General features: G+C 44.7%; 1 protein-coding gene across 2 annotated transcripts; it reads right to left on the reverse strand.

Annotated features, from left to right (window-relative positions):
• Positions 1 to 5,631: 5,631 nt before the first annotated feature.
• MED28 (mediator complex subunit 28) lies at positions 5,632 to 10,989 on the reverse strand. Of its 2 annotated transcripts, XM_077645831.1 has the most exons (5): positions 10,974 to 10,989; positions 10,562 to 10,933; positions 9,576 to 9,642; positions 8,527 to 8,639; positions 5,632 to 5,996 (listed from the first exon to the last, which is right to left on the reverse strand). In XM_077645831.1, exons 2-5 carry the CDS (start codon positions 10,607 to 10,609, stop codon positions 5,712 to 5,714), a joined length of 513 nt encoding a protein of 170 aa, XP_077501957.1. In that variant the 5' UTR covers positions 10,610 to 10,933; positions 10,974 to 10,989; the 3' UTR covers positions 5,632 to 5,711. The 2 variants fall into 2 exon arrangements, with proteins under 2 accessions (XP_077501957.1, XP_077501956.1); XM_077645830.1 differs by lacking the exon at positions 10,974 to 10,989 and having other exon boundaries at positions 10,562 to 10,940.
• Positions 10,990 to 11,217: the final 228 nt, after the last annotated feature.

An 11,217-nucleotide genomic window follows, 5' to 3' on the forward strand; every position in this document is an offset into this window, starting at 1 on the left:
TTAGCAGTATGCACTGGAAATCGCAGTCATGTCATAGGCAGTGCTGCTGCGATACCAGTAGTCAACACGAAACTGACAGCCACTGTTAGCAGCTTGCACGCCAAAGCACATTCATGTGGTTGCATTGTTTATTTTGGCTATCTGGCTCACACAAGTAATGAGAATAAGAGAATAAATATAAAGCATCATTAGCTTATTGAGGCCCAAAATGCTCATTCAGGCAGCCATCGTCGTGTTTGACGGGCCCCATGTTGAAATAACAGTAGTCAGAGCACGCTTGATGGCTCTGTTAGCAGTATACACTGGAAATCGCAGTCATGTCATAGCCAGTGCTGCTGCGATACCAGTAGTCAACACGAAACTGACAGCCACTGTTAGCAGCTTGCACGCCAAAGCACATTCATGTGGTTGCATTGTTTATTTTGGCTATCTGGCTCACACAAGTAATGAGAATAAGAGAATAAATATAAAGCATCATTAGCTTATTGAGGCCCAAAATGCTCATTCAGGCAGCCATCGTCGAGTTTGACGGGCCCCATGTTGAAATAACAGTAGTCAGAGCACGCTTTATGGCTCTGTTAGCAGTATGCACTGGAAATCGCAGTCATGTCATAGCCAGTGCTGCTGCGATACCAGTAGTCAACACAAAACTGACAGCCACTGTTAGCAGCTTGCACGCCAAAGCACATTCATGTGGTTGCATTGTTTATTTTGGTTATCTGGCTCACACAAGTAATGAGATTAAGAGAATAAATATAAAGCATCATTAGCTTATTGAGGCCAAAAATGCTCATTCAGGCAGCCATCGTCGAGTTTGACGGGCCCCATGTTGAAATAACAGTAGTTAGAGCACGCTTTATGGCTCTGTTAGCAGTATGCACTGGAAATCGCAGTCATGTCATAGCCAGTGCTGCTGCGATACCAGTAGTCAACACGAAACTGACAGCCACTGTTAGCAGCTTGCACGCCAAAGCACATTCATGTGGTTGCATTGTTTATTTTGGCTATCTGGCTCACACAAGTAATGAAAATAAGAGAATAAATATAAAGCATCATTAGCTTATTGAGGCCCAAAATGCTCATTCAGGCAGCCATCGTCGTGTTTGACGGGCCCCATTTTGAAATAACAGTAGTCAGAGCACGCTTTATGGCTCTGTTAGCAGTATGCACTGGAAATCGCAGTCATGTCATAGCCAATGCTGCTGCGATACCAGTAGTCAACACGAAACTGACAGCCACTGTTAGCAGCTTGCACGCCAAAGCACATTCATGTGGTTGCATTGTTTATTTTGGTTATCTGGCTCACACAAGTAATGAGAATAAGAGAATAAATATAAAGCATCATTAGCTTATTGAGGCCCAAAATGCTCATTCAGGCAGCCATCGTCGTGTTTGACGGGCCCCATGTTGAAATAACAGTAGTCAGAGCACGCTTTATGGCTCTGTTAGCAGTATGCACTGGAAATCGCAGTCATGTCATAGCCAATGCTGCTGCGATACCAGTAGTCAACACGAAACTGACAGCCACTGTTAGCAGCTTGCACGCCAAAGCACATTCATGTGGTTGCATTGTTTATTTTGGTTATCTGGCTCACACAAGTAATGAGAATAAGAGAATAAATATAAAACATCATTAGCTTATTGAGGCCCAAAATGCTTATTCAGGCAGCCATCGTCGAGTTTGTCGGGCCCCATGTTGAATAGTCAGAGCACGCTTTATGGCTCTGTTAGCAGTATGCACTAAAAAGCGCAGCCTTGTCATAGCCAATTTTTAATTTATTTATCTGACTCTGGCATTAACGCGAATGCAGCACAATTATTAACGTGAATAACTTTGCTAGCATTTTTTTGTCATATTTACGTACCGGAAAAATGCTCAGCAAGGTTGAACGTGTTTTAGTGAGTCACTTTGTTCATTACAAGCCGTAGGCAAAATGAAGACCAGATTCAGACAGTGATATTATTATTATTATTATTATTATTTATTAGTACCTCACAGGCCCCGAAGAGCATTGGGTGAGGGGGGCAAATACAGATGTACATACAGATGAAAAAAAAAAAAAACATAATATCGGTGCAAGAACGCGGTACAAGTCAAATACAAGAAAGGAACACGAAATTTATACAAAACCGAGTTAAAATAACATCAGACACGAAACAACGTTAAGAACAAATGAAACTGTTGTACATTTCGAACATCACTATGGCAATAAATGTATACATAGATGTTTTTTAAACTCACCAGGATCAATGAAAGAGATTATGTTGTCAGGAAGATCATTCCAGAGTTTTATTGCTCTAGGTAATGCAGAGGAATTAAACGACAGGGTCTTCCCATATATCCGGTTGAAGTTGAGTTGATTGTGTAAGCGTTGTGAAGAGCGGAAAGGTGATGCCAGAGGTAACAATGAAGGACGGGTGTGAACATATTTATGGAATAAACACAGAAGTGAAATGGAGCGACGAATTTCAAGTATCTGTATGTCATTAAGGTATTTAAGCTGGGATACACTTGCGAGGGGACTATAATTGCTAAAAATGTACCGGGCAGCTCTGCTTTGAATGGACTCGAGCATATCTATGAGATATTTTTGATGAGGAGACCATATAGGTGAGATAAATTCCAGCTGTGGGCGAACAAATGTAAAATATGCAAGTTTTCGAACGGAGCTAGGTGAGTTTCGAAGGTTCCGGCGTATGAAACCTAATGTCCTCGACGCTTTGTTGCAGACTGCAGAAATATGAGAAGACCATGAAAGATTTGGTGTGAACTGAATTCCAAGGTATTTGTACGACGTAACCCTTGATAGAGAGGTATTATTTATAGAGTATATGAAGTTAGAAACAACATGCTTGCGGCTAGAAGTCATTGATTTACATTTATTAGGGTTAAGAATCATTTGCCAGTTTTGACACCAATCAACAATAGTGTCAAGGTCATTTTGAAGGGTCAGGTGGTCAGTCTCAGAAGCGATCTTACGGTAAACAACACAGTTGTCTGCGAAAAGGCGTAAACGGGATGAAATGTTAGTGGGAAGGTCGTTAATGTAGATTAGAAAAAGTAAGGGTCCAAGTACGCTTCCCTGTGGTACGCCTGAGGTTACGTCACATAGGGATGAGGAAGAGCCGTTGACAACTGTGAATTGCTGACGTAATGAGAGCAAGTTTCGAAGCCAAGATAATGTGAGGGAATCAAGGGAAAGGGTAGATAATTTTGTAAAAAGCCGGCCATGTGCAACTCTGTCAAATGCTTTTGAGAAACCTAAAAAAATGCAATCTGTTTGCTGGTTATCATCCATGTTGAAATGCAGGTCAGTAGTAAATTCAAATATCTGGGTATCACATGAGTAGCCTTTCCTAAAACCATGCTGATTTGAAAAGAAGAAGTCATTTCGTTCCAGATGGTTGTAAATGTGAGAAGCGATAATATGCTTAAGTAATTTACAGCATATGCATGTTAACGAAATAGGCCGATAGTTATCAGGAGAGTTTTTGTTACCCGTTTTGAAGACAGGGATGACTTTGGCTTTTTTCCAGTCAGTGGGCGAGGTGAGGTGATAAATGGTGAAAGCTGAAAAAGCTCTCACAGCACTGCTTTGCTGGACTCCATTCACTAGAAAACTGCATTTGTAAAGATGAAAGCGTCAAGACAGGAAATGATAATCCACTGCACAATGTTATGTGTACCCCCCCACATGTGATGGGCAGCGAAACCATATATTAAGACTGAATGCAACAACATCGCAAGATGCTGTTGCACAATATGGCACCCTTTCATGTGCACTCCTGGCGAGCTGCTGTATGCACTGATGCATAAACACATTAACAGGGGTAAGATACGAAGTTATTGCGCAAGCCACGTGATGCTTTTAACACTCTGTATCGGTCAATGTTTCTGTCGTCACAGCTGATAGAAGTTTCTTTAGTGCAAGCTGGTTAATCACGTTGCGACAACAGCACAAGAAGCAAGGTCAGAATAGTAGGAGAAAACACAGCAAGATGGCAGACTGAGGAGGCAAGGTAGACAAGAATGTAAGGATTTAATGACATCGAAGAGGCCAGCCCTGCTATTCACAGGACTTGGTGCTTTGAATGAGACGAGTTAATGAAATTGTAAAGGAAGAGGTGGATGCAGCATGCTTACAAGAACAAACACAAAAATAAAAGGACACAAAAAGGAATAATAAACACATACACGCACAGAAGCACTCACATATTCACACACATGCACACAAACGCTAGCACGAAAACTAAGATTTAAAATGCAAAAAAGGGGAAAATAACAAATATAAACAAACACGCAAGAAAACATGCACACACATTTAATGTAGACGCGAGTAGAGGCATTAGGAGCCAGTTCACAAGCAGCTGTGCCTACTTTGTCGTAGTTTTATTTGATGTACATAATGGCTCTGTTGCCTTCACTGTCTTGGAATTGTTTTAGTAGCAACATATCATAACAATCGAAAAGTAGCGCAAAGCTGTGTTGTGGGAAAGCAAGTCGAGCGCTGGCAGCACAACTGATGAGCGATTGTGTCACAGCAGGCATTCTACAGCTGGCGCGTGCAGTGAGTGAAGAATTCTAAGCCATACAGAGACGCGAATTCATGCCAAGCTCCCTTGTAAAGGCACCAGTGTATCGGTCATAATTTTATATTAGTACTAAGGCTGACATTAAGGAAACAAACACTGCTCCCACACGCCTGGCCGTTAATAATCCAATGACATTCGCTCAAGCAGCGCGTGTCAGTCACTGATTGTTAGCACTGGTGGAAAGTGATCAATCGACGGTGCTACACAACAATCGAATGACGCCCTGCTAGACGCTCGGCTATCTTATCATACTGCTGCCAACGATCGATCGTTTGCGCGCTGAGCTGGCAGCAACAAATCTTTGCGTTGGAGGTTGCTTCCGCAAATCTTTTCAGTTGAGGAACTCGTAGGTTGGTTTCATCCGCGCACGCTTTCTCATTTATCCTGAGAATGGTTTTGCTCCATCACTTCGCCACGTCGGACGTGAAACGCAGGGGCACAGTACACTATCACACCTGCCGCTCACAGTAGGTACCAGACTTTGGCAAATTCTCCTCGTCGTAACTTCACTTAGGAGCAAAACAAAACACCATAGAACAATCACGCATGATGTTTGCTTGCAGCGGTGTGCCGCTGCGGGATCCTGTTTCCAGACGAAGCGCAGCGCAGTCACCGATGTTCGCTGTAACCTTTTTTCGTCGCCTCACGGCTCGGAACAAACGCACGCGGCACAAGTTGTGCATCGTAAGCTTGCAATAATATTTCCGGCATGACAGACGCCCACAAACAATTCGAATTCACTCTGACGAAGGGAGACGCACACAGCCGACGCGACTCGGCCCAGTTCGAAGCGAGGGCGGACATGTTAGGCATGTTCTCCGTCGGCGGGGTCACCGGCCGTCCGGCTCATGACGTCACCTGAAGTGCGCGCCTATTGGCGGAGGCTCGTGTGCATCCGCCTTTGAGGGGCAAATGCCGCTGCCTTCTTAAGTTGTACCCGACTATAGACTGTTGTGGCCACAATGAATTCCCTATAATTGTACCCTCCAAATTTTATTATACCCGACTGTGAGTCGCTGCTTCACAAACAGTCACAGTCAATTTGGCCGAAATGTTCTTTATGCACACCTTCTTGCGCCAGCATTCTAATTCCAATCACTTCAAGGCACCTCCAACCCTCACCGCCTGGGATCTGGCATCCCGATATTGGATGTAGTCCGCTCCAGGTAGGCAAGTGGACCTGGAAGGCCCTGTGCTGAGCCGCCCATTGGCATAGACTGCTGGCCCTGAGTGGGCATGCCTTGTGGCGTGCTTCCAGGCGGGGCTTGTTGCTGTGGCTGAGGCTGCTGTCCTGGTGTGTTGCTTGTATCATTCAACAGGCTCTGCCAGTAAAGGATCTTCTCGTTATACTTCTGCAGCAGCTGCTCTTTGCGAGCCAACTCATTCTTAAGCTCTGTGTTGTCCTGCAGAAGAGGAGTACCAGACAGGTTACCTTCAGTTATTAGAGACACTACTTGGCATGGAATAGCGCCACCAACCCTTCACCAATGCCCTATTCTAGGGCTAAGAGTGGCTCGGAAGAAAAAGTTTTCTAGAACAGCAAAAAAAAAAAAAATTAATTTTCCTTGCTGTCAAGGTCACAAAAGAAAAGAAATAAAAGTTTATTGCATTACTATGCTACAGCAGGGTACTACGACAGGGCACTACAGCAGGGTGCTACAGCAGGGTAAAGAGCAGCCGGGTGCAACCAAGAGGTACTAGTTTCAAGCTAGTGGGTTTTCTGTCAAAGGATCCCATCCTTACATTACATGTGTCAATGGTACTCTAGGCCTCAACAGACTTCTATGAACTTTACTGAAATAATTAATGGAGAGATTGAAAAGTAGTTTTACTGCAGCAAGCTGCTAGTGAGCTCGAAAAACCGTGACTTGGGACATCAACGCTCACTGATAGTGCCTGGGCTAGGGGGATTACTATTTTTAAATCAGATCTCAAAAAACACCAAGGAAAACATTATGCTCTGAGGTACATAGGTATGTGCGGTTCTAGAGCTGAAAGCTACACCTGGACTATGAGAGATGAATATGAGAGATGCCATAGTGAAGGGCTCCAGACTATTCTGGATCCCCTCGAGTTCTTTAGCATGCACTGACATCAGACGACATTTCACGTGCATTGAAACGCAGCGGCTATGGCACTAATTCTATCCCACAACCTTGGGTTCAGCAGCCAAAAACCATAACCATGGCAGGTGCTCTGCAGTAAAACATTTTGATTGCTGCACATGCTCCAGTGTATGTAGCTTTTGTAAAAAGTGTACTTTCAACTATAGTATGCTGAAAACCTGAAATTTGACATCTGGCAGTGAATAATTCTCGTGCGATGCAGAGATAGCAGCAGAGTAGCAGTTCACTGCACTATGCGAAAACAAAACTCGCCCTTTTTCTCACGTATAATAGCTAACAAATTTTAAAGCACCTAACGGAAAGTGCACTGCTCATCTTATAGTGTGCATATTTACAACTGCAGTAATCTTTGAACGCTACTTCACAATAAGCACTCAGAGTGAACCAGCTTTAACAATACATTTACAAACCATGACAGCAATGCTCATAAGAACACAAAAGGACAACGAAAACCACCATACATACAGACACATGGGCTTATTGTTCCGGGTTCTCTGCCAAATCATGCAGGAGTAGAAAGAAGCCTCTGCAAATTGTCTAAGAAGTGCTTTTTTACGTTAAGTAAATGTAAGAAATGCCTCAACAGCAAATATCCATTAAGTAAAACAGTTGCAACCAATCATTTTGTTCTCAAAGCCCCAAGCCAATGATGCACCAGAACCACCAAGACACACCAAAGGCATGCACAGCAACAATAAAGACAACTAATTCAAAGTTGTGCCTTGAAAGTCTTGCAATACCTGCCCAAAAGTAGCACAATTATTTTAGAGCTAACACCTAAATAACTAACAGTCTTTAATCCCATTTGACACACAGCCTGCACCATTTCTTTGCAAAAAGCCGCCGCGGTGGCTGAGTGGTTATGGCACTCGGCTGCTGGCCCGAAAGACGTGGGTTCGATCCTGGCCACGGCAGCCGAATTTCGATGGAGGCGAAATTCTAGAGGCCCGTGTATTGTGCGATGTCAGTGCTTGTTAAAGGGGCTGTGAAGGGGGCTCTAAAAAAGTTGCGGCATGCCTGGGATATTGAAGCACGCCGCTTCACGAATAGTATCCAGCAAGGATTTTTTAAATGCGCTTTGTAGAAGCTGAGTTATCTGTAGTTAAAATTTGAATTTCAGCTTCTTCGCGCCTTTCCCTATCCTCTCGTCACTTTTTGCACGCTGGAAGGTAGGCGCTTCTTCGCCGACCCCCCTCTAGGAGCGGAGCTTCCCGACCCGCCGGAGATAAGCCGCTTATTGGCCGCGGCCACGGTAGCTGCCTGACGTATGAAAGAATCTAACCAATGGCCACCTCTCACCTTGTCTACGCAGATGCGGGAGACGGAGGAGGCTACGAGCATGAAAAAGTCGCCGGGAAGGGCTCGCCAACTTTGACGTGCGATTGTGGGTCGTCTGCTGCGTGCAGAAGAGTATATTTGGCTCCGGTTTTCATGGCAACACAGTGCAGTGATTAAGTGAGTCAATGTGCTCTCCTCGGAAGGCATTTCAGAGCCCCTTTAAAGAACCCCAAGTGGCCAAAATTTCCGGAGCCCTTCACCATGGCATCCCTCATAGCCTGAGTTGCTTTGGGACGTCAAACCCCCATAAATCAAACAATTCCTTTGCAAAACCATCCCGACAGCGAAGAAACATTATGGGTAATCAGAAGTTTTTATATCAAGATCATTGTTATACTCAGTTTAGACTCCTGCTGCAATAAATAGTTGGACCGTTACCAAGCTGTAAGCATTGCTGACAACAGCCGAGTGCACAGAAAAATTCCTGCAAGACACTGTGACCCATTATGGTTTTGTAAGAAAGACTTGCCTCCACGACAATTTGCTCCGACTTCTGTGCCGACAGCACCAGCCTCTTTTGGAGGAAGAAACTCTCCATCTGTTTTGCAACATCCAGAAACCGTTGTACTGTCTGCTCCACTCCTAAGAGCGAATGAACCAAGAATAAATTTACATGGTCAGATCTTCACACATAACACACACATGTACACAAGAGTGCATTTATAGGCAACCTATGAATAGAATGGCTGGGAGGGGAAAGGGAGCTATTTGTATTTATGTAATATATTTTTAAAAATTCTTCGCACACGAAACAAAAAAAGTAAGGAGGGGGTGAGGAGTACAGTTGTTTCCATGGAAGATGTCTTGCTTACGGGGGATGGTCACCTCCCTTCCCCCTTACGCCTGCACACCTGCTCCTGCATTCACACTGAACTTACAGGCCACACTGACCTAAAATATCTACTGCAAGACGAGAAAAAAAGATATATGTACACCTGTCAGTGCTGCAGGACTTGCAATTAGTAACTGCAGCCTGACCTCCTTGTCTTCCGCGCTGCCCTTTCATTTACACAGGCTGCAGAGCAGGTGCTTGAGTAAATATACAGCAGCTCCCATGGCGGGCACCCATCCTTTCCTTCATTATTGTTTTACGAGCAAACCCCTAAGAACAACTGCTGCCCGTGAACACAGCTAAATGTAACAAAAAGTCTAAAACAATTGAATACCAGTGCCAGGAAACACCAAAACAAAACTCCAGCAGTTAACATCTGTTGCAAGTATTCCTTATGATTTTTTTTTCTTTATGCACAAAATCATGAAACTGCAGCAGTATGCAGTGAGCTACAATGCTGCAAGTGCAACAAGGAAGTCATGAACAGCAACGTGCCTTCCAGTTGCCCTGGAGTGTCTGCAGACCAGAAGCACCTATGCAATGATTTGCAATTCTGTCTTTGAGTGGATGTTGCGATGTTGAAAGTGAGCGTGTTGAAATTTCTTTGCAGCAGACATCTTAAAATTGCAAGCTGCTCACAAAAGCCACTAATAATGAAAATAAATATTTCTCGGCAACTGACATACCTGTCTTTACCTCTTCCGAGTCGCGAACGTAAAAATAGTCCGGATTGGTGACTGCAGCCAAACATGCCTGAAATTGAAAGGTTTGTTAGTGACTTGAACATGAACACCTTTCCTCCTCCCACACTCCCTCTTCCTTCTATGCTTGCTAGTGATTTTCTCCACTAATAACAGCAACGCACAAAAATTTCAACTCGTCTTCGAAGACATCACAACCAATGACACATAAGGATAAATCAATGAAAAAACAAAGTTGTGTGCTCACAACTGCAATGCTTCACAGTTAAAACTTCTGGCATATGCATCAACTAAATCATACGAGCGCAACAAAGCAAGACACACACAGATATGAAGGCTGCAAAGAAAGATGGTCATCTAGGCAAATAATCACGTCTACAACCACACTTAAGCAAAGCTTCGTCGAATTGAGCGCACGTGCGTCGACAAACGCTCGCCGAGCTACTCTGACAACAGCCGGAAAGGCGAGCACAGATCGATTTCAGCGCGCCCGCCTATATGCTCATAAAGGAGCGCTAGGCTACAAGCACTTGCGCTCCGAGGAACTCGTGCTCGGTGCAGTGGCGGTTCAGTGCCCTCCTTCGACGTCTTGCATCGGAACACAACACACACGAGCTTAGCCTGTGCCAAGTCACCGCCAAACAACTTCATTTGCATGGTATGACGGAAGCTGAGCTTTTTTTATTATTATTATTCAAAGCGCCCCTGCTCACTGTAACACTAGCGCGCGGTGATTGGCTTGAGTAGTGAAATAAACATTTCGTAATGTGCTAACAGCCACGCTCATAGAGGCGAGCTGCATTTAAAGGGACGCTTGTCACAAACCGTCGTTTGCAAGCAACAAGAAGTGCGACCCATGCGTGCATGAACATATTGAATTAGCCGCGCAAAGACACCGAGCCTGCTAGAGCGACTTTATCGCGAGGAAGGTCTCTAACAGTCGAAAAGCAATGAAATTACGGAGATCATACCTGAAACGAGTTCTCAAAGTCGTCCACGATGTGGTTGGACGAAGCCATACCCAACCTTGCCTTCCGCCGGCAAGTCACAAATTGTTGTTCAGTATCAACGCTGCCAACTTGACCAGCACACCCGCAGAAGATTCTACGCTTCGAATCCAGAATCAGCGCACAGCTCAACAGACGACATTGTCATGGTAGTGATATATACCTTCCACAATTCTCGGCTTTCGAGTACAGCGTATACTAGGATATCGGACGGGTCGCCGAAGAAGCCACACCAGCCAATCCTAGAATATGCCTAGCACAACTGTCGCACAGCCGCGCGACCGCTGAAGCCGAAGGACCGAAGCGAGCTGGGGCAATGCCTTCTGAACGATATGCCTGAAGCTACAGTGTACTAGAATATTCTAGTACACTGTACTGAAGCGTCTCTAGGTGGCGTCTCCTCGATCGGGAGGCCCTAGATCAAGACCTACGGAACAAGAGACCTGCACATTTGGCGGGGTGCTATGGGATTGCGTGCGCCAAGTTTCGTTAACCTTTTGGCCGTTTAGGGCGCTTAGTAAACCTGTTCGTCTGTCATTGTCATCATCATCGTCTGCTTTCGACAAATGATTTCTCTCCTCTCACTGCCTCCTTATGCATTTGTCATGTCTTATTATTAT

Source organism: Amblyomma americanum, chromosome 1 (assembly GCF_052857255.1).
Source record: "Amblyomma americanum isolate KBUSLIRL-KWMA chromosome 1, ASM5285725v1, whole genome shotgun sequence".
In the NCBI taxonomy this organism is placed as follows: Eukaryota; Metazoa; Arthropoda; class Arachnida; order Ixodida; family Ixodidae; genus Amblyomma; species Amblyomma americanum.